This window comes from Monodon monoceros, unplaced genomic scaffold (assembly GCF_005190385.1).
Source record: "Monodon monoceros isolate NGI ecotype Baffin Bay Population unplaced genomic scaffold, NGI_Narwhal_1 Super_Scaffold_18, whole genome shotgun sequence".
Taxonomy (NCBI): Eukaryota; Metazoa; Chordata; class Mammalia; order Artiodactyla; family Monodontidae; genus Monodon; species Monodon monoceros.
The window spans coordinates 156,705,049-156,729,205 of record NW_021703774.1 but is presented as its reverse complement, the minus strand read 5'-3'; the positions used below and the strand labels follow the sequence as shown (position 1 = coordinate 156,729,205).

Genomic DNA, 24,157 nt, shown 5'->3' with positions numbered 1-24,157 from the left:
CCAAAAAAAAAAAAAAAAAAAAAAAAAAAACAGAAAATAGATCAGTGGTTGACTGGGACTAAGGGTGTGAATGGGGATTAACTGTAAATGGTCAAGAGGAATATTACAGAGGGGATAAAAATATTACCAAACTGACTTATGCTAATGGTTGCACAATACAGAAAGTTACTAAAAATCATTGAATTGTACACTTGAAATGGGTGAATTTCATGATATGTAAGATACAACTCAATAAAGTTGTTTTTTCAAAACAGAATTTTGGGGCTTCCCTGGTGGCGCGGTGGTTGAGAGTCCGCCTGCCGATGCAGGGGACACGGGTTCGTGCCCTGGTCCGGGAGGATCCCGCATGCCGCGGAGCGGCTGGGCCCGTGAGCCATGGCCTCTGAGCCTGCGCGTCCGGAGCCTGTGCTCCACAACGGGAGAGGCCACAACAGTGAGAGGCCCACGTACTGCAAAAAAAAAAAAAAAAAAGATACATATATAAAAAAAAAAAACAGAAGTTTGGGGACTTCCCTGGTGGTGCAGTGGTTAAGGATCTGCCTGCCAATGCAGGGGACACGGGTTCGAGCCCTGGTCTGGGAAGATCCCTCATACCGTGGAGCAAATAAGCCCATGTGCCACAACTACTGAGCCTGCTCTCTAGAGCCCACGAGCCACAACGAGAAACCCGCGCACCACAACGAAGAGTAGTCCCCGCTCGCTGCAACTAGAGAAAGGCCGTGTACAGCAACAAAGACCCAACACAGCCAAAAATAAATTAATTAATTTTAAAAAAGTAATAGAAGTTTGATCTTTAAACAAGTAATGAAAAAAGCACTGAAGAGTCTATAGTAGGAACTCAACAAGTGATTGTTGAATAAATAATGAGAAAAATAACTATGCAGGCACTGATGTTTTTTACAGTGCCCTAACACGTGTCTGTCTACTGGGAGGAAGTGTGAAAACGGTATCATGGAGAAAAGATCCACACTGGGATAACAGAGATATAGGCTGGAGTGTGCACTCAAACACTTACTAGCTATGGGGTATCAGGAAAGTCATTAAACCATGCTGAGTTTAAGTTTCCCTGTGTAGAGCAGAGTTACTTGAGTATTTAACATAACGAATGAACACAATGAATGAATGCTTACTTAGTATGGTTGTTAGTGATCCAAGAACTGATAGCCGGTGGCAGCAGTGTAGTATCAATAGTAGAAGCTATATTAGGAATGGCCCAATATATATTTGGTAAAGAAATGTTACATTTCCTTGGTGACAAATGGTAAATAGACTTATTGAGGTGATCACTTTGTAATAGTTAAGAATAAAGCATACACGAACCCTTTTCTCAAGGAAACAGGCTGAGCTGAGGCAAAGCACTACCAATCAAGACACAAAGTTTCTCAGGAATGGCATGTATGATTAACGTGGTACATGCATTAACGGAAGTCCAATGGAAATACATACATCTAAAGTGCTTAAACAAAGTAAAAAAAATTTTAAGGGAAGGTATATTAAAAATAAAACCAGGCAGACAGCAAGAGTCATTAAAATAAGAAATAACTCGCACCAATAGTTAGTTCCTTCTCCACAGGGGAAACGTAAATCAAGGAGAAGGAGGTATTTTATTAAATTGTTGATATATTGGAAAGAGGAAAGGCACCATGCATGCAAGTAATGTTTCCAGCTCCATTTTCAAACACCAAGAGCCATAGCATTTGGTTCAGAGGTTGATACAGTCCACAGGACAAATCTGGCCTGCCACCTATTTTTGTAAATAAAGTTTTATTGAAAGATAGCTGCACATTCTTTTACATTTTGCCTGTGGCTGCTTTCACACTTCTACAGCAGAGCTGAACACTGACTACATAGACCATCTGACCTGTAAGCCTAAAATATCTACTATCTGGCTCTTTACAAAAAACTTTTTGCAGATTTAATTTGTTTACTACTCAGTATATGTTAACACAGTTCAAATGTTTAAACCAAGGAATTAAAGGGTACGATTTCTGGATCTGATAATGCACTGGTTTAAAAGCTATCCTGGGCACATTATGTGACATGATATACACTGACATTGCATGCTTTGGAGTCAAAAAGGTTTTGACTCTAAATCCGTTCAGATATGAGAAGACCTAGCAAGATATTTAACTCAGTTTCCTCACTTCTATATCATAGACATAATACCATATCTTCCAGAGTGATACGTACAGCACCCAAAACCGTTAACAGTAGCCACTAATAGCTATTCCATAAATGTTAGTACCTTCCATCTACATACTAGACTGGGACTTTCATCTCCCCCTTATAAGTCTGCATTAACCCTCATTCTTTAAAGCCAGGCATCATGTCACAAGGAAACACTGTTGTGCAATATACCCTATTCCTTATCTATCCAATATGGACTTACCAATCTGTAACGTCCCTACAACTTTTCTTAAGTAATGTCCATATACAACATGAGACAGTGAGCTTTACAACTACAGTTCCCATCATGTGAAATCTCAGGATACACACATACACTCTCTCTCTCACATTTCTATGTACATACATACATACATAGTTCTGCCTTAAAACTCATCTCTCAAACTCAGAGACAGCACTCTTAGTTCTAGAATAATAACTATATTATCCTGTCCCCTTCAAGACTTTTTTTGATTTTTATAATCATTTCCCAGTCTTTGTCTTTCCAAATAGAAGTACACTATTCATTTTCAGTCAGTCCTCATTTCTGAGTCCAGAAAGCCACTTTTAATCTTGCCAGTTAAAAACAAAAAAAGGTCCATGTAAACTATGGACTTTGGACGATAATGATGTATCAATGTAGGTTCATCAATTGTAATCAAGGTACCACTCTAGTGGGGGATGTTGATAATGGGAGAAGCTATGCATGTGTGGGTCAGAGGGTGTAAGGGAAATCTCTATACTCTCCCCTCAATTTTGCTATGAGCCTAAAACTGCTCTAAAAAATAAAATTTTAATTTAAAAATAATAATAATAAATAGAAGATTTTAAAAATCAGAATCTTCCAGCAAAGTGGCCATACATGGTATTTCCCAGGACAGTACTGATTCAGGCCTGTCATCACAGAGTAATTATTAACGGCAACCCCATTAACTCTCAAAAGCATCCTGGGTTGCATGATAAATTATATGGTCACTGTACTTCTATGCCTCCGCTTTCCCCATCTAAGAAATAAATCAGTACTTCAAAATCCAAACTCGATAAATAACTAGAGGAAGGGAGTGCGTACCATCTTCCATCTCTTGAAAGATTTAAACATTTGCCACCCAAATTGTTAATACAAGTTTCTTTTCATTCTTATAACTGTCTGCTTAGTATCCTCTTTTCCCTCCTCATTTTCCAGGATCTAAATGGTAACATTTTTTTAAACCCCACACATATAACAAGCTAAACATATAATTGGGAAATATACATCTATACTCATTAGCATACTATGTAGTTTAAGAATGTATATACAGATTTTTTTAAAGAATCTGACAAAATTTTTAAAACAAAATGCTTTATGTGAGAAAGTAAGATATTAAACATATACATGGGGGAGGGGAGGGGAGTCTGAAAAACAAGGCTAAGTATTAATTGTGGTGATATTTCAGTGGTGATACGAGGTTAATACACTCTTTGTCTCTATTTTCCAGCTTTACTTAAAATGAATCTGTACTGTGTTTATACTGAAAGATTCTCACATGTAGCCAAAGATGTTCATACTAAAGCTGAAGTGAATATACAGGGGAGGCACCCAAACTTGAATAAATCCCAAACTGCTGTGCTACCTAGGTACAGCCTAAATAACATGAGGTACCTTCAGGAAGGCACAGAACACCCAGGACACGTCTTAGGATAAAGGGATTGTCCTTTGCTTATGCAAAGTACTTCTAATGTCATCAGTGGCAAGAGATTTCTAGAGTTCAAGGTGGTGTTAGAGTAATGGTTCTTACCCAGGTTTAAGCTTGAAGAGGATCCATGTGAAGAGAGGGAAGGAGGTGGTGTCTGTGAATGTCCTGGTCCCTGACTAGGGAGAGGCATGCCCACGGGTCCAGGAGAGGAGGAAAAGCTAAGGCCGTTATAAAAACTGTGTCCAATGGGGGTCAAGCTGCTCGATGTCCTCTTATAAAGGTCACTGCTGCCAGTCAGGGAGTCACGGCGGGAGCCACTGCCAGTGTTGGAGTTTGCAACTAAAATGGAATTAAAACAATGCAGATAAGAACAGGCCTGTTCTTCGAAGAACAAGCCCAGTGACCTGTTCCTAATACTTTGATCCAGACTCCTTACCACCGCAAATTTGTCAGCAGAGACAGCCTAACTGTTTATGTGGCAGTTCTAGGGGCAGGTAAAGTAATAAAGAGGACATGGCTCAGGTTAACATGAAACTCTTTTTCAAACCATCACACGTATGCTAAATTTTCCTTCCTTTTATGTCTCATATTATGGGGGTGAGGGTGGGTTAAAATCCTCTGATGGCCACATAAGTTATGGGAAAGGTGAAAGAAAATGGGCTAGAAAGAATGCCTTTCATCAACCCAAAGGTTCTAGTAGAAAAATGGAGTAGAAAAAAGATTTGTGAATGGGGTACTGCCCCACTACCCAAGACTTACATATGAAAGCCTGGTTTCTCAAAGGGCTCAATCAAGAGTTATTGCTAGCCCCCAGCTCCAACTTAAGACACTTTCTCTCAAATAAACCCTTCTGTTTTGAGATCACATTGTTTTACAAACACTGCAATTATCCCATTGTTTACCTTACTACTCTCCTGCTTTTTTCTCCCATCAAAACATTTAAAATATCTCAGTTTAATTCCTTCCTCCCACTTTTCCATAATATCCACCTTAATTCTTCTCAAGAGACTGGAGAAAACTCATGACTCTTTAAGGCCTGCAGATTGTGGAGTACACTACCCTATGATCTTTGGTAAGTCCTCCTCCCTTGGTTCTTAACATCCACATTTGTATAATTCCCTCCACATTCTTCCAATGCCTGCAAAAATCCTCAAGGATTTTCTAATCCTTGAAACAAACGGACTTTGAGAGTATAAATAAGTAGCAACGTGAGTGTAAACCTGAAGTAGGCCCCAAATGTGTAACTTGAATAGTCCATTATCTCAAACACATGTGGAACAGCTGGGTTCCCACGGGGCTCGGTCCAGATCTGCCTGTGGTATCTGTCCAGGGTTCCATGCATTGTCAGTGTTCCATAAAGATTGTAAAAATAATTAAAATTCAGTTTCAACAGCACATCAGTCTGATTTCTACCTGCTGTTCCAAACCCTCCAAGGGCTGATCCCAGAGTGGCGCCGAGAGAACTGCTACTTCCAAATCCCAAGGATGTGTTGGCAGGCTGGGCAGAGCCCTGGGAGAAGAGGGAGCTGCTCTGTGAATTGCTGCTCAGAGAGTTGTTGCCATAGAAAGAGCTGGATGCCAGGTTGTTACTGGGCTGCTGCTGGGGCTGGGGCTGAGGCTGCTGAGTTCCTAAAGGGCGAAATGGTCCATTTGTTGTTCCAGCAAGACCACCGGCTGCTCCATTTGCTGAAGCTGCAGCCGCTGCAACAGCTATGTAGAAGAAAGCAAACCATTTGGCTATGAAAGAGATTGGCCACATTTCCAAACTACATTGTTATCCTTTTGAAAACCTTTTAATGTTGCCATATTTTTTCAAAGCAGACACAAACCTTGTAAAGAACTATACAAATCTGTCTTTGATCCCTTCATCTGAAGCTTCTATTTTCTATTTCTACTTTCAATTCAAAGTCAAAATACCATTGAAGCCAAGTTCACTGTATTGACAGCTCTAAAGAAGCTATAGTTTAAAATAGAAATGGATATCAAAAAGTACTCATTTCAAATACAACTACTTCCTAAAATCTCAAGTTCTACAAATATCTACATTAAGGACATTTTTTTCCAGAACCAAATACTGAAGTCCCTCAAATTCCTAGGACACTTGAGCATGTTGCTCTCCCCTAGATGTCCCCACTGTTGCTCCCAAATTTATAATATATATGACTTAAAATAAAAACCTATTGCCCCACCCCCTCAAGCAAAAAACAAAAACAAAACAAATACCACATCATCTTAAAATAACGATATGAATTTCACGATATGAAGTGAAATTAGCCTTGGACTTCTGCCAACAGTGCCATTTTGTATGAGTAATCCAACTTCCTATGCTCACAGTAGAGCAGGTCCTTGCTGCTAACCAGCTGGTACATGCTGTCAACAGAATCAGAATCTGATCACTTGCTGCTTCTGATTCTCTCTTTGAAAAATTACAGGGTAGAATTCCTACACTGAGAATGTCAAAGTATATTTCAACACAGTTTAAGAATATCATCCATTGCCCCTTTTAGATCTGAGTGAGTCTACTAAGACGTAAGCTCACCTGCTTGTGCGGCTGAGGAGCTAATGATGACTGGGGCAGGAGCTACAAGTCGAACAGGAGCTCCAAGGCCGTTTCTCGCTCCTGCATTCACCACAAGGGCACCAGTTTGGTCATAGTAAGCAGCAGGAGCCAAGACTGGATAACCTGAGAATATTAAGTTAAGTACACATGAAACAGATAAGTACATATGAATCTAACAAATGTCTCCCGGGCACCAGCATATCTTATTGATAGACAGTTACAAACTCAGCATTGGGGTCCTGGCTTTGCCACTTAAGGTAGCTGTACAACCCTGAATCTCTGGGTATCCTCATGAGGATAATAATAATAACAGCCTCACAAAGTTCTTGTTAAGATTAAAAGATGAGTGTGAAAGATGTAACATGCTACCTGGCACAATAAGGGGTAGTGTTATTTATTATCCACCAAGTGTTAGGGAATTCAGTGGGATAGGGAATACCTGTGCTCTTCAAAGTGCTAACCACAGTTATCACCAGCAACCATACACTGACAATTTTTTTTATGTTTTCTTGACTACACAAGTTAACAGTAGGTACAAATGATTCCAACAATCAAAGAACTTTCATACCACATAATCTAAGCACAAATATCCTACAAGTTAGCAGGGAAAACCTAGGCAGGCTTCAATTAACAGGGTCTTTCAATATTCTATGAGATGGAATCTTCAAATCCTATTGAGCCGTAAGAGAAATTACAGGTGACTTCATAATAAAACATAAATGCTTAGTAATTAACAACATGCATGATGCAAGCTCAAGTTACTCAGTGAATTCATAAATAGATCAGTTGATTTAGGGATGTGCCATGGTAAGAACCCATAAACTTATACTGAGGTCTCAGAAGGACCTGTTTCAAAGGAATAACCTCAGACTACATGCAATCCATGCAAAGAATAAGACCAGGAGACAGTGAGCTAAGAATAACCTATATTCAGGATATATATCAATCACAGATAGACAGCTGCAAAGCACCTCTACTGTTGGTTCGAGAGAAATCCTAAAAACGTAAGGAGGACGCTATCAAGGAATACTAGGAATGTCTTCCTAATAATACTATTCAAAGACATCAGCCTTGGAGTGATGCTGATGCAGTCTGGCCACTCTTTCCACTCTTAACACTGAGGGAGAAAACAGATCATCACCAAAGGAAAATAGCATACTCCAAGCTATGTGTGGAGGTTCACATATCTCCAACATTTAAGACTGAGACTGGCTCAGAACACTAGGTGCTCTCATCAACGAACTATGGTCTAAGTGAGGGCAAGTGTATGTCATCCTCGCCAGTTGCCAAATGATGACAAGCCTAAGCAAGCCAAAAGTACTGCCCATTCTCTTCTGAATCTTCCCCAATAAGCAGACTTTTTCACCCTCAAATGATGAGGAACAACGATGCAGCCTCACCTGGCATGCCTGCAGCCAGTCCTTGTCCAAAAGCAAGGGCAGAATTCACTGCTGCAGCTGCCACTAGTGGATCTGCTTGCTGTCCCTGCTGGTTCTGATTTGGGGTCAAAGGACGCTGGCTGGCTCCTCCACGGAGAACCTGGGAGACAAAAATAAATCAACTACTTTCTTTTCATTGGAAACATCTAAGACCCACCACATGCTTAAGTTGGATCAACTTTAAAACTGATGGTTGTTAACCATTTTTCTGATAATGGTTTTATGTGGCATGGCTGTTAGGATAAAAAAAATCCATTAACAACATTTCATATAGTGAAATTTCATTCTACCATTCTTAGTTTAAACATATTACCTTTATAAGAAGCCAAGAGCATACAAAAGTGATCATTCATTCATTAATCAAATACTTAATGCCTAACATCTGGCAGGTAATGGGGATACAGCAATGAACAAGACACACAAAGCTCCTGCCCAACTGGAGCTTTTATTCCAGCAAATGAGAGCTACACAGTAACTCTACAATAATTAAAAAGTGGGTGAGGGCCTCCCTGGTGGCGCAGTGGTTGAGAGTCCGCCTGCCGATGCAGGGGACGCGGGTTCGTGCCCCGGTCCGGGAGGATCCCACATGCCGCGGAGCAGCTGGGCCCGAGAGCCATGGCCGCTGGGCCTGCGCGTCTGGAGCCTGTGCTCCGCAGTGGGAGAGGCCACAACAGTGAGAGGCCCGCATAACCACAAAAAAAAAAAAAAAAGTGGGTGAAAAAAAGGGTATGGTGGAGTGGAGGAGGGGTTTAGATATGATAAACAAGGGTAATTTATCCACATCATTAAGTTATAATATCTGTATCAAAACACACACACACAGACACACACAGACACGCTAAACTTTCTTTATGGAATGTGAGAACATTTTCTCTACCCTATAACACTGTTCCCATTTATCAGGGCCCAAATGGCCCCAAATGAAATCAACAGGTTTGATTTAGGAGGCTTCTGACTTGATCATTTCTATTCTTCCTCTCATAAATACCACAAACGCACAGTAATCTACATGGATATGAGTATTAGTCAAGAACAATGACATTTCAGCACAGAATACTAGTTCTGTCACTGTGATAAAGGATCTACTTTTCTTTTTATTAATGAAACATAGGTAGTAAGATGTTGATAATCATTTTTATTCTGAATGCTCTGAAGAATCTATTCCAAAAGATCTATCTATGCCAGTAAGTAAAAATGCAAAACCCAACACCAAGGCTAAAATTACCAACGTTTATGCATTTTGCAATGTTTCAAAGGCAAAGTTCTTATCAGATCATTTTCAATATCACTCTGCTACTTATAAAAGTTACACATGTAATCAAGAACCCGTGCACAGATTTTTCTTGGTACCATTTGGTAAAAAATGTAAAAGAGAAACACCACAATCAAATATTTATTAAATGACTATTTTAAATGACCAACACTGTCCATATTGGCAAGAAGAGATGTGTAGACACTTAATTTACCCAAACTTTATTATTTCTTTATCTGTAAGAATAGTGAGAGTAACAGCTGATCATGCAGATTTGTAGGAAATATTAGAATTAATGTCTGCAAGGCACAATGCCTAGTACCCAGGAGATAATCAATAACCAATAGTTAATTCCTATCAAAATATTAGGCAATTCATTTCTGTTTGTGAACCAAAGAATCTAATGGACTTGACAACAGAAGGAGTGCTTCAATCTGTATAGGTAGAAGACTCAAGGGAGGCTGCACAGGTGAGAGTTTGTAGAAAATGCCTAACCAATAATCCAGAACAGCTCTCACTCTAGAAGTAAACAGCAGGTACAGAGATATGGCAAATACTAATAGTTCAAGAACTTAAAAAAAAGAAAATCAATGAAAACATCCTTTTCACAGGGCAGAATGAATTAGGCTTATGTTTGGTTAGGAGTCGTGTGAAACATCAGAGGACAGGGAAATGGACAAGGTGCCTGAAGAAAGGGGTAGTCCAGACTACTGAGTCCTATTTTACAATCAGGAGAGCAATGTGTTTCCTTTTTGTCAACTCTCTAGAAATCTAAGTGGTTCCCTTAACAATAAATCAAAGTTCTTAAGTCAGCTGCCAATATTCATATTTTAATTTCATAAATAAATGTCAAGCCTGAATTTTATGGAAATATGTAAAATTCCACAAGTAAAATTTTATATACTATAAAATCAACAAAAACGACTGAATATCTACTTGTAAAACACTATCCTAGGAGTTAGTTTACTACCTATCTTCATCATGCAAAAGGTGTTAAATTCAAATTTCTTTTCAAAGGTACTGATTTAAACACAGCATTTAAAATGTAATAAGCAAGTAGATGCTCAATGGAGATATTTTCATTAATAATCATTCATCCTTCTACAGTTCATCATGCTTGGTAGAATGATCATCTATACAGTCTCCCCTAATCTAGAAAGTTCACAAGCCATTCTAAACTTTTCTCTCTCAAAATGCAACATCAAACACCAAGCCACCACCTGTGCCTGGGTTCAACCTAATATCCAGGATTTTTTCTTTAACAAACGTTTTGAAATAGAGAACAGTTTTTTTTTTAATCAGGTGTCAAAGGAACCTTCAAAAAGAATGAAAAAGAAATCAGAAGGAAGGTCAAGTGGCCAGGATGTCACTGACTCTACAGAAAGTTTCAGCAATTACATTTGGAAGAGTCAGCATGCCTAGAAGAACATAACAAATGCTTTCTGATAAAACGTAAAGGCCAAAAGGCCGAAAGCAAAGTTTAAAAAGAACCTCTCATTTCAGTGACTATGACCAAAAAAGTTCACCAAGAATATCGTATTTTCCTGAAACACCTGACGCCAGAAACTGGCAAAAATATCACTGGAACTAAAATATGGCTACTTGTTAAAAGGTAATGTTAATAATAATAACTTTTTCATAGTAAGGTTTGTTATTGTGCATGACAGAAAACTCTGAAATAATGTACATGATTATCATGCCCATTTTATAGCTAAGGATATATTCAGAGAAATCATGCAACTTGCCCTAGTTGCAACCAGTTAGTGGTAGAACAAAGACCAGATCTCAGGCTTTCTATCACTATGGTCAGAAGACGTAACAAGTTGTGAACTTACAGACTTGGGTTCAAATCTTCTTCTTTTTTTAAATTTATTTTTGGCTGCACTGGGTCTTTGTTGCCTTTAGTTGCAGAGAGCGGGAGCTACTCTGTTGCGGGGCTCAGGCTTCTCATTGCGGTGGCTTGTGGAGCATGGGCTGTAGGCGCACGGGCCTCAGTAGTTGTGCCTCACAGGCTCTAGAGCGTGGGCTCAGTAGTTGTGGTGCACAGGCTTAGTTGCTCTGTGGCATGTGGGATCTTCCCGGACCAGGGCTCGAACCCATGTCCCCTGCATTGGCAGGCGGATTCTTAACCACTGCGCCACCAGGGAAGTCCCAGGTTCAAATCTTAGCACCTTAATAGGTGTGTGATCCTGGGCACACAAATTCCATTTCCTTAATCTTATGCTGGGAAGTCATATAATCTACTTATCAGAATAAAAGAAATTATATGTAGAGCACTTAGCTTTAAACAAAAAGCTTTCAATAAGAAGTACTTATTACTATTTTTCTTATTCACTCTATTAGAGCAAATTTTAAACAAAGCAATTACTTCAGTCTTCTAAATCCATGATTTGGCAGCCACTTAAACACAAAGATCATGACTTGATAAATACCAACTATCCACAGAGTAGCTAAGAAACTTATTAACAGGGATCACCCATTCTGTCAGCAAACTATCTGCTGAATTCCCTATGCATGTGGTACTAGAATTCTATCTATTGCAACGAAAATCGTGCATTAACTTACAAAAAAATATGACTATAAAAATACTGACCCAGAGGGGCTTCCCTGGTGGCGCAGTGGTTGAGAGTCTGCCTGCCGAGGCAGGGGACGCGGGTTCGTGCCCCGGTCCGGGAAGATCCCACATGCCGCGGAGCGGCTGGGCCCGTGAGCCATGGCCACTGAGCCTGCGCTCCGCGACGGGAGAGGCCGCAGTGGTGAGAGGCCCGCGTACCGCAAAAAAATAAAAAAAATACTCACCCAGAATAAACTAGCTAGAATTTCAAGACCTGTGTTTTTCCTATAAACTTGTAAAATCTAAAAAATTAAACATACACTCTCTTACTAAAACTGATAAAAAGCAAAGGATTCTTGTTTGGATCATTATCATATGTACATATATGAGCTGGTGTTTTTCCTCAAAAGACAGCTTTAATTTGACGATGCTTATCAAAAGCCTAAATGTTCACTTTATTTACTTGGGGAAAAAACTCCATTTCTAGGACTTTATTCCATGGAAATAATCATCTACTTATGCAAAGAATATTAATCTTATTTATAACACCAAAATATGGCTAAGTTATAGTTATAACTTAGTTATATAAATATAACATAAATAATAATGGACTGGTCAAAATAAACGAGATACTCTTTAATAGATTTAAAAACGTTAAATAACATGGAAGAGTATAACAACAAGATGCAAAGCCATGTGGACAGCATAATCCCAATTTTATAAGAAATTAATTAAATAGTAAGGCTAGAATGACAGATACCCAACATTTACATTGCTTTTTTTCTGACAGGAGGATTTAGGGGATTTTTTTTCCTTCAAGTAATCCAATTCACCACAATTTTCAGCAATAAACAGGTGTTATTCTAGTAAGCAAGAGAAAATGGCCTATCTAATATAAAAAGACACATAGCATTGCAATTAACTATCCTTTCTCATCTTGGTTAAAAAGCTTACTCTAAGTTAAAAGAGATAAAATAGGTATAAGATTTATGTCCAATTCAACAGATGTTACTATGTATAAAATAAACAACAAGGATCTACCGAATAATACAGGGAACTATATTCAACATCTTATAATAACCTATAATGGAAAAGAATATGAGAAAGAATATATATACATACACACACACATACACATATGTATGTATATATGTAGGTATAAATGAATCACTTTGCTGTACACCTGAAACTAATACAACATTGTAAATCAACTTACTTCAATTTTTTTTTTAACTGATGCTATAAATAAGCAATCTGAAGAACTAGTATCTCCCCTTTGGTAGCAAACTACTTAAAGAGAGAGCCAGAAGTGATCAGAGAATGATGCTTAGAAACTAACTACAGTATCAAAGAAAGAAAACTTCACTATCAGTATGAATACTCAATTTGCCACACTTAACTGGAAAATCCTCTAAGCAGTATCACATGATATGTAATACCATGATCTCAACTAGTCACAATGAACAAGGACCTGATACGTAAAAGACATTCAGTAAAGCACAGTCAAGTCTGAGCATGAACTCAGATACCACACAAGGGAACTCACCCATTCACAATTCACAATTTCTCTATCAGGGACAACACTACCTTTTAACTACATACAATAACTAATATTCGCATTTAGGTGGTATAAATTTTGTTTGCATTTACCTGCTGCTGCCCTTGCTGAGCCTGTGGGGTGGTCTGTTGATTAGCAGAATTTGTTGCTGCAGCAGCGGCAGCAGCTTGCTGCTGGAAAAGGCTGGCAGGGTAGACTCCCCAGGGAGTAACTCCATAATACTGGTGAGGGACCACAGCCGGGCCTAAAAAATAGCAAGAGAAAGGTAAGAAAAGTTTAGACTATTAACAATCATCTCAGTTTCCAAAGACAACCTGACTCAGCAGACACTACTGTAAAATATTAACTTAATGTATTGATTCATTCTAGCTACTCATGAATTCTATTTTTAAAAAACAGAAAATATTATACATGATCCCCACACCAAAGTCTTCTAAAGTCAGTAATATACTCCAGGCCTAGAGGAAGAAGCTAGTGAAGGACCAAGCATTGGAGATACTGAAAGAAAGCATAAGTGATAGAAGCTGGAAGGGTTACGTGTAAGAACAGATGGAGGAATTGGCCTTGCTCAATCAGGAAGGGAAATAAATGTAGAGTTTGTGTGCTTAAAGTGATGGAACACAGCAAAAGATTAAGTTGTACCCTGCTTTCAGTGGTAAGGATGGCACCTGAGGTGACTGACAGGGACAGGGATCTTGGTGCTTCATTAACTCCAGAAGCATGAAAATCCATCAGCTGTCTAACAAAGCCCAAACATGCCACTGAACCTCCACGGCTCAAATTCTAAGAGGCTTGGTTTTCCTATTTCTAATGTCACAAAAAGCATTCAGCACAACTACAATCAGACATTGGTATATGAAATTCAAATTTGTCAAAGCTGAAAACAAGCAGAAATAAAAAAATGTAACACCTTGACTTCTTACAGACCTGAGTATTCTATACAAAACTAAGCGTTCTGGGCTTCCCTGGTGGCACAGTGGTTAAGAATCTGCCTGCCAATGCAGGGGACACAGGTTCGAGCCCTGGTCCGGGAAGATCCCACGTGCCGTGGAGCAACTAAGCCTGTGTGCCACAACTATTGAGCCTGCGCTCTAGAGCCCATAAGCCACAACTACTGAGCCCAAGTGCCACAACTACTGAAGCCTGCGCGCCTAAAGCCCGTGCTCCACAACAAGAGAAGCCACGACAATGAGAAGCCCGCACACAGCAACAAAGACCCAACACAGCCATAAAATAAATAAACAAATTTATTTTAAAAAAACAACAACAACTAAGCATTCTGCTTTAGCCTAAATAATCTGTTCACCCTCTTTGGAAACAAGCTACAACTGTAGTCTCTGCCAAACAGAACATGCAACAGAGAAGTAACAGAGCTACGCAGAAAGCAAACTGGGAGGGGCAGAACTCTAAACCACAGAATTCTCTGAAGCTGGTGGCAAGAAACACCAAGGCTTATTTGCCAACTAAGACAAGGACTCAAAGCCAGCTTCTCACATCTGCTGGAACACATCTCTAATAAGAACCTCCTTAGTTAAAGCACAGAGTTTCAAATATTTGCAACCTGATTAAATAATTACTGCACTTTTCAGTGAAGTTCCATAAAGCTGTTTCAAATATATCCATTCTGACATAGTAGCCAACCCTGTAGAAATATGTACTTCATTAAGTCAAAATCAATTTGTACATGTTTTTTGTTTCTCCATTAAGTTCTAAAACACAAATAAGTCAAATTATATCACTGTTCAATATTACTCCGACATTTCTAATTCGGTATTTTCTGTATCTGTGGTCTTAGCCAAGATCAAGAAGCTCTGCTCATAAAGGTGCCCACTGTCAAACACAGGGCAAAATGGTTCAAAATGAAGGTGCTGCTTAGAAAAACTATGCTACAAAATGAGGTATTTTTTAATAATAAACAAATGGGCTAAAAAATGTTAAACATGTAGGCATCTGAATAGTCTAAAAATGATACCTCCAAGTAGGAGAGAGTGGTGAGCCCCCAAACTCAGCTGACTATTGTTTATAAAGTGGGGTGGTCTTGGGACAGTTAAAGAAAGAATGAAAAAGAACACAAGGAAGACTACCTATGTCTTAGTTTCCTCACCTGCAAAATGGGTGTAACAGATGTTAGGGTGTTGTCACATCTGTTAAAGGTTGGGGTGCAACCTGCAGTGACAGTCCCAAGGCTCCCCCAAAAGTCAACAAAAGCAAACCTCTACTGTGCAGAGAATGCTGTTACAATAAACAACTGCACTGTCCTTTAAGTTTTCTCAACTGGCATTTCTACTACTTTCCTTGGTCATGTCTTGGTCATGTCTTTCCTTGGTCTACTACTTTCCTTGGCTCATGACACAGAGTTTAGGAAAATAGCTCAGGGTGCATCATTAATTGGGCTTGGCTCCTCAGGATGCCTGCTTCAATTCCTGTGTGATTAACACTCCACAAGAATATGCAGTTTCACAGTTTGGGCAGTTAACAGTTCTGGCTCTCTGTGAAAGCCCTTAAGTCATTTTCAGTCTGGCTCAGCTGATAAGTACAAAAGCAAGATTCTCATCACCAAACTATGATCTCAGTGAGGACAAGTGTGTCATCCCTAAGACTAGTTCTTTGTTTCAAATACCATATAGTAAGTTAGTAGAGGAAAGTTTGCAGAGGAAAGAAAGTGCAGAGAAGACAATTCAGGATAACACAGACATTGTATACTACAGTGAAGTGCATGCATAGGCTTTGAGCTAGATCTGCCTCAAACCCGAACTCTACAACATTTAAATTGTGTGACCCCTACTACCCAAAGCAATCTACAGAATTAATGTGATCCCTATAAAATTACCCATGACATTCTTCACAGAACTGGAACAAATAATCCTAAAAATTATATGGAACCACAGAAGACCCAGAATTGCCAAAGCAATCCTGAGAAAAAAGAACCAAGCAGGAGGCATAACCCAGCCAAACTTCAGACAATATTACGAAGACACAACAGTAATTGAAACAGTGTGGTACTGGCACAAAAACAGACATATGGATCAATGGACACAAGAGAGAACCTAGAAATAAACACACACACCTACAGTCAATTAATCTTCAACAAAGGAGGCAAAAATATACAGTGGAAAGAAGACAGTCTCTTCAGCAAGTGGTGTTGAGAAAGCTGGACAGCCACATGTAAATCAATGAAGTTAGAACACAGTCACACCATACTCAAAAATAAACTCAAGGGCTTCCCTGGTGGCGCAGTGGTTGGGAGTCCGCCTGCCGATGCAGGGGACGCGGGTTTGTGCTCCGGTCCGGGAGGGTCCCGCATGCCGCGGAGCAGCTGGGCCCGTGAGCCATGGCTGCTGAGCCTGCGCGTCCGGGGCCTGTGCTCCGCTACGGGAGAGGCCACGGCAGTGAGAGGCCCGCGTACCGCAAAAAAAAAAAAAAAAAAAAAAAAACCACCTCAAAATGGCTTAAAGACTTAAATATAAGACATGACACCATAAAACTCCTGGAAGAGAACATAGGCAAAACATTCTCTGATATAAATCATAGCAATCTTTTCTTAGGTCAGTCTTCCAAGGCAACAGAAACAAAAATAAACAAATGGGACCTAATCAAACTTACAAGCTTTTGTGGACTTCCCTGGGAGTCCAGTGGCTAAGACTCCATGCTCCCAACGCAGGGGACCCCGGTTCCATCCCTGGTTAGGGAACTAGATTCCACATGCCACAACTAAAGACCCCGCATGCCACAACTAAGACCCAACGCAGCCAAATTATTAAATATTAACAACAACAACAAAAACTTACAAGCTTTTGTACAGCAAAGAAAACCATAAACTAAACAAAAAGACAACCTACAGCCTAGGAGAAAATATTTGCAAATGACGAGACTGACAAGGGCTTAATTTTCAAAATATACAAACAGCTCATGCAACTCAACAACAGCAACAAAAAACAAACCAACCAATAGAAAAATGGGCAGAAGACCTAAAGAGACATTTCTCCAAAGAAGATATACAGATGGCCAACAGGCACATGCAAAGATGCTCAACATTAATAATTATTAGAGAAGTGCAAATCAAAACAACAATGAGGCATCATTTCATACCGATCAGAATGGCCATCATTAAAAAGTCCACAAATAACAAATGCTGGAGAGGCTGTGGAGAAAAGTGAACCCTCCTACATTGTTGGTGGGAATGTAAGTTGGTGCAGGCACTCTGGAAAACAGTATGGAGGTTTCTCAAAAAACTAAAAATAGAGTTGCCATATGATCCAGCGATTCCACTCCTGGGCATATATCCAGGCAAAACTGCAATTCAAAAAGATACATGCACCCCTATGTTCATAACAGCACTATTCACAATAGCCAAGACATGGAAACAACCTAAATGTCCAGCGACAGATGAATGGATAAAGAAGAAGTGGTACATATATACAATGGAATACTACTCAGCCATAAAAAAGAATGAAATAGGGCTTCCCTGGTGGCACAGTGGTTGAGAGTCCGCCTGCCGATGCAGGGGACATGGGTTTGTGCCCCGGTCAGGGAGGATCCCACATGCCACAGAGCGGCTGGGCCCGTGAGCCGTGGCTGCTGAGCCTGCGCATCCGGAGCCTGTGCTCCGCAACGGGAGAGGCCACAGCAATGAGCAGCCCGCGTACCGCAAAAAAAAAGAGAGAATGAAATAATGCCATATGCAGCACCATGGATGGACCTAGAGATTATCATACTAAGTGAAATAAGTCAAAAAGAGAAAGACAAATACCATATGATATCACTTATATGTGGAATCTAAAATACGACACAAATGAGCCTACCTATGAAACAGAAACATAGAAAACAGACTTGTGTGTGTGTGTGCGCGCGTGCACGCGCGTTCTGGGGGGTGCCAGTGGGGAGGGATGGATTGGCAGTTTGGAATTAGCAGATGCAAACCATTATATATAGAATGAATAAACAACGAGGTCGTACTGTATGCACAGGGAACTATAGTCAATATCCTGTGATAAACCATACTAGGAAAGAATTTTAGGGACTTCCCTGGCAGTCCAGTGGTTAAGACTTCATCTTCTAATGCAAGGGGTGTGGGTTTGATCCCTGGTCAGGGAGCTAAGATCCCACATGCCTCAAGGCCAAAAAACCAAAACATAAAACAGAAGCAATATTGCAACAAATTCAGTAAAGACTTTAAAAATGGTCCACATCAAAAACACAAAACAAAAAACAAAAAACTTTAATAAAATTTTTTAAAAGACTGTATATATGTATAACTGAATCACCTTGCTGTATAGCAGAAATTAACACAACATTGTAAATCAACTGTACTTCAATTTAAAAATATACAAAAATTTTAAAACAAAAATTAAAAAATTTTGCACAAATAAAACAAGGTAAATATGGGATATTATAGATATATTAGTTAACTCGATGGAGGGAATCCTTTCACAATGTATACATATATTAATGTTGTGTACTCTAAATACATTACAATTTTGTCTGGTAATTATATCTCAATAAAGCTGGAGGGAAAAGTAGAGACTAAATAAATAAATTGTGTGATCTCAAGCAAGACAGCTCTCTGAGCCGCAAATTCCTAATCTGAAAAGCCATCATCCAACAATTCGTATGAATGAAAAGCACTCACTGGCAAACAGTTAATAAGGGTTCAATAAATATTAACGGTAATTAGCAAAGATTCTACTTCCCCTAAAGGCAACAGGGGCAGAGAAATTATACTACATATGTTCCCATCACAACCCATGCCAAAGTGTGAACAATTCTAAAGAAAACAATATGAAATTCTATGCTGCATTTGAGTTCATAATGACAAATCACATGCTATAAAATATGTGAAATCTTACAAATAATATTTAGTCACAATTAACATGACTTGGAGGGATGTCTCCAAAGAATATTTACTTTGGAAGACATTAAGTCTGTCCTAACGTTGAATTCAATCTACCATATATTTATGACCGCACCATGTTGACAGCTACTGTGCCACACAGAGTCAAGTAACAAAAGTGTCTGCCTTTGAAGAGTTCAGTCTCAAGGGGGAAGAAAACCCAGTCATGTACACGTCCACAAGCAAATAAATACAAAGTGATGATTAGAGAAAGAATAGGGAAAGGTCAGCAAAGGAAGGCTTTCTAGAGGTGACAATAGCAGCTAAGAAGCTTCCCAGGCAAAGAATGGGGAAAGAGTTTACTCTAGAGGACTAAGAAGACCATAATGTCCAAAGACAGAGGCCTAAACCAGTGTGGTATGTGTAGCAAAACTAAAATCAATTTAGTACGGCTAGAATGTACGGTATGAGCCAGTGGGAGCCAATTTGAAGGGGGAGAAAGTGGTGCACATGTAGAGACATCCATATAGTCGTGGAGAGATCCCTATACATAGTGGGTCCAAATCCTCACTAATCCTCATAATGTCATGGCAGTTCCTTAGAAACACTAATTCCAAGGAACAACCCACCGCCCACCATCACCACCACCACCCAAGTAGTTTGGAATGACCAGCCATACTGACATTAACTGCAGTATGCTATATTAGAGTGGGTAAGACAGAAATCAATGAAGGGTTTAAGTAGAAAGATAAAAGGGTAAGATTTGTGGTTGAGACAGTTTTCTTGAACAATCTAGGTGGATGAAGAAGGGGAAGGAAGGAAGAAAATTGAAAATATGTACGAGAGGGGCTTCCCTGGTGGCACAGTGGTTAAGAATCCGCCTGCCAATGCAGGGGACACGGGTTTGAGCCCTGGTCCGGGAAGATCCCACATGCCGCGGAGCAACTAAGCCCCTGCACCGCAACTACTGAGCGTGTGCTCTAGAGCCCGTGCTCCGCAACAAGAGAAGCCACCTCAATGAGAAGCCAGTGCACCACGACAAAGAGTAGCCTCTGCTCGCCACAACTAGAGAAAGCCCGTGCACAGCAACAAAGACCCAATGCGGCCAAAAACTAATTAATTAATTAATTAAAAAGAAAGCACATAAGAGAGAACAGCTGTAAAAGTCTACGTAAAGATTAAACAGACCTGGACTAGGGTAGACTAGAGGTAGTAGGAAGACCTGAGCAAGAGGAGAAATTCCCGAAATATATATGAGCAACTGGTGCCTTAGTGGATCAAAAATATCTATACAGTAACACAACATTGTAAATGAACTATATGTCAAATAAAAATTAACTAATTAATTTACAAAGGAAGTGGCCTAAAGGCATTTGCACCACGTTAAAAAAAAAAAAAACGAAAAACAAAAACTATACAGGAGGTGGCTGATTAACCTGCCTTTAAATGTGTTCACGTCTGAGGTTACAGCTAAGCAGAGATGTCTAACTGGCCGACAGATGGTCCTGGAAATCAGGAGAGAAATCTCCACTGGAGACGTGGATTTGTGAAAGAGTATAAAGAATGCGTGCCCATCAAAATGACTTTTTTGCAGGTGAGAAAATCCCTCGTGTGGCAGAATGTCTCACCTAGTGTCGCTGCTGCAGCCAATCCAGCTGTGTAGGGGTCCGTCCCTGGGGGCGCAGCACTGATGATGTATGGGTTGGGGACAAACGCAGCGGGAGCTAAACCTGCTGAAAACATACCTGTCAGTAAAAACAAACTTGACTAAACCTGCAGCCCTACCAAACACCTACACAGTTTGGCTAATCATTCCAGGCTGTAGGTGAGGAAAAAAAGAAAAAAGAGAAGATAGGATAGGTTGAGACTAAAAAGGATTTTAAGAAGATAAAATAATCCTTGTACTAAAGATTATGGTGACATCTATCTATCGTCTATTTTTTTTAGCCTTTGCTAAAGACGTACAATTAAAACTGCTATGCAGTTTTTAATTCAGCACAATTTCTAAAGGACTATCAAAATTACATTATAACAGGCTAAAATGAAGCAATTTAAAAGACTTTGTAATGGGACAGAAGGATTTATTTCCATTTAAACAATTTTCCAGTTTTCCACAAAGAAGATGCATGCATATTTATAAAGACTACTACCTACAAGTATAAATTAAGTAAGACCCAAGCAAAGGCCTTTATGCCTAGACTTAATACTGTTGACCCTTTGACAAAGCAGGGGTTAGGGGGTGCCGACCCCTACGCGGCCAAAAATTCATGTATAACTTTAAAGTCAGCCCTCCATAGCCACATTTCTGCATCAACGATTCAACCAACCGAGGATCAAGTAGTACTGTAGAACATTTACTGAAAAAAAATCTGAATATAAGTGGACCTGCGCAGTCCAAACCCATGTTGTTCAAGGGTCACCTGTATATCTAGGTTGGAAGCAAGTCTTTTCTTCCACAGCATTCCACAATCCATGATTGGTGATCTTCTATCTATTCAATCGTGTCATTTTAACACATTAAAAAAAAAAATTTCTACTTGTATAGCACTTTGTTTCAAAGAGACCTGAAAAAAGTGGGGGAGGGGTGCAGGGAGTCTAGGCAATAAGACAAAAATATGCACATCAAAACATTAATAAGTGCAATAGGAAAAGGGCAAAGCTACTGTACTTTAAAAACCAGTGATTATATGATAATACTTTTTAAAATTTTCAATACATGCTACTTGGAAAACAGGCTTATAGGTATTACTTGCTACTTAATAAGATGTGACATTGATATATCCATAGTCTACACAAGCCCAACAAGCACAAAATTACTGTTATTTGAGTTCATCCAAACCTACCAACAGAGTTGATGCTAGTCACTACTACAGTAAATACTTTAAATACTGAAACAGCTGAGGCAGAGCAATAACTGGATACCAAGAAATCTTATCAGTTGAGGTCTAGAAAAATAAGAATGTTGCTAAAGACAACTGGACAAGAGTAAGAGGCCATTTATTGTACCTTGAGGGATTTGTCTGGACTTTGACAATCAGTCTGCTGGGTTCCACAGCAGCCGCTATCCTAAAATGGGGCCACCCCTATAAGGGAGCTTTCGGCTCAAGGACTTACCAATGTGGGGTTGATGCGCGGCTGCCAGCGCGTACTGCTGCTGCTGAGCGGCTGTCAACTGTTGGACAGCAAGTGCGTTAGGTCTTTGGAACAGCTGAGGGAAGAAAAGGACATGATGAGGTTAGAGAACCTGTCTTGTGAAATAATTTTAAAACCTCTCTGAATAAGAATTTCCATAAACCCTTGTTTAGACAGGATGCTTTAAACAAAAATGTTCTCATGTTCTACTCCATTCCCTTGGTATCTATGATGCTTCATAGTTCCGTCTTCCCTCTCTTGCTTTACCTCAGTTTGGTGTGCCTAGTTCCCATGTGCTAACTACTCACAGGTTATATGTCCCCTGAACCACAAACATACATACAAATGCCCTAAGAACTATTCCAGGTCTGAGGTTGCTGCCTGATCCAGAGCAACTTAAAAATGAAATGAGTATATTACAAATGACTTACCACGTTGCACTGAGTGCTGTTACCTCCCTTCAGTTCTTTTACGAACCCCACAAACACTTTGAATTAATTCTCACCTATTCATACTTTGGAGTATTCATTTCATCCTCTGGCTGCCTCTTCTTGGGGAAATAATATTGGATACCTTCCTCAACTAGTGGCTTATCATAATGGGTAAATTGGACAACTGTGCAATTTGGGGGGGCTCCCGAGTTTCCTAGAATACCAATTCTTTTATACATAAGAAAAAAAAAACAACAGAAGTATAGCTGCTACTAACGAAACTTGGATTATGAGCTCAGACCTAGCACACTGTTAAGTTCCCAAGGAAAGGAGTTCAAAGGTCTTGACAAGAATATCCCAAGATTCTCTCTTATTACAAAGTCAATCACTCATTCTTTCATTCATTCTACAAATATTTATGAAACAACACCTGCTAGGTACTGTGCAAGGAACTAGGAACACAGCACTGAATAAAATGTTCATACATTTTAATATGAATAGTTTTGGTACAAAGAAAGGGGATTCCTGATTTTGGACTGCCCTGATGTGCCTCCTTCCAAGGGGTTATACTAAAGACTTCTTTATTTTCTGAAATCAGACTAGGAGAATTTACTGATGGGACCTCCCTACAGAGGACCTTCAACCTACCTGCTCTTTCTACAGGACTTTTCAATGTTTCAGCTAACTTCACTGGGTGATATATAACAGACACCATGGATCTTGAATTACAGATGTCTTCATAAAAAGACCTGATTGTTTCAGACATTAGTAGATAATGTCATTCTGACAACTCAGCTTAATTATCATCACAACTGAACTTTTGACTTCTTATTTATTTATCAGGCTGTGCCACGTCTTAGTTGCAGCATGTGGGATCTAGTTCCCTGACCAGGGATTGAATCCGGGCCCCCTGCGTTGGGAGCACAGAGTCTTACCTACTGGACCACCAGGGAAGTCCCCAACTGAACTTTTTTTTTTTTTTTTTTTTGGTACATGGGCCTCTCACTGTTGTGGCCTCTCCCATTGTGGAGCACAGGCTCCGGACGCGCAGGCTCAGCGGCCATGGCTCACGGGCCCAGCCGCTCCGCAGCATGTGGGATCTTCCCGAACCGGGGGAACGAACCCGTGTCCCCTGCATCGCAGGCTGACTCTCAACCACTGCGCCACCAGGGAAGCCCCCCAACTGAACTTTTAATGTTATCTTAGGTGGTGGACTTTATTCTATGATCTGGTTACTTCTGTGCCTCAAATATGTGAGTATTAAAAAAAATTGTTTTTAAAAGGTGAATATTCTGAACATACTGGCCAATTGTATTTGTTACCTCTCTTTCTATATATTCATCTTTCTAAAAACCAGAGTAGGGGCTTCACTGGTGGCGCAGTGGTTGAGAGTCCGCCTGCCGATGCAGGGGACACGGGTTCGTGCCCCGGTCCGGGAAGATCCCACATGCCGCGGAGCGGCTGGGCCCGTGAGCCATGGCCGCTGAGCCTGCGCGTCCGGAGCCTGTGCTCCACAACGGGAGAGGCCACAACAGTGAGAGGCCTGCGTACCGCAAAAAAAAAAA

At 40.0% G+C, this 24,157-nt stretch overlaps 1 protein-coding gene and 2 non-coding genes across 15 annotated transcripts in view; all 3 read right to left on the bottom strand.

Moving 5' to 3' along the window:
* PUM1 (pumilio RNA binding family member 1) overlaps positions 1 to 24,157 on the bottom strand; it is a 130,192-nt gene that overhangs the window by 29,102 nt on the left and 76,933 nt on the right. For 6 of the 13 annotated variants that reach the window (XM_029230790.1, XM_029230792.1, XM_029230791.1 and 3 more), the window contains 7 exons: positions 22,144 to 22,237; positions 20,658 to 20,774; positions 13,292 to 13,443; positions 7,797 to 7,935; positions 6,376 to 6,519; positions 5,250 to 5,546; positions 3,939 to 4,175 (listed from right to left, as the gene is read on the bottom strand). In XM_029230790.1, the coding sequence (XP_029086623.1) occupies positions 3,939 to 4,175; positions 5,250 to 5,546; positions 6,376 to 6,519; positions 7,797 to 7,935; positions 13,292 to 13,443; positions 20,658 to 20,774; positions 22,144 to 22,237 (1,180 nt within the window). The remainder of the gene's footprint in view (positions 1 to 3,938; positions 4,176 to 5,249; positions 5,547 to 6,375; positions 6,520 to 7,796; positions 7,936 to 13,291; positions 13,444 to 20,657; positions 20,775 to 22,143; positions 22,238 to 24,157) is intronic. The other 7 variants (XM_029230794.1, XM_029230795.1, XM_029230799.1 and 4 more) reach the window with 3 other exon arrangements.
* LOC114900129 lies at positions 7,604 to 7,680 on the bottom strand. The gene has a single exon (XR_003794748.1). It is a non-coding gene; the product is annotated as a small nucleolar RNA SNORD103/SNORD85 (small nucleolar RNA).
* On the bottom strand, positions 15,716 to 15,798 carry LOC114900130. The gene has a single exon (XR_003794749.1). It is a non-coding gene; the product is annotated as a small nucleolar RNA SNORD103/SNORD85 (small nucleolar RNA).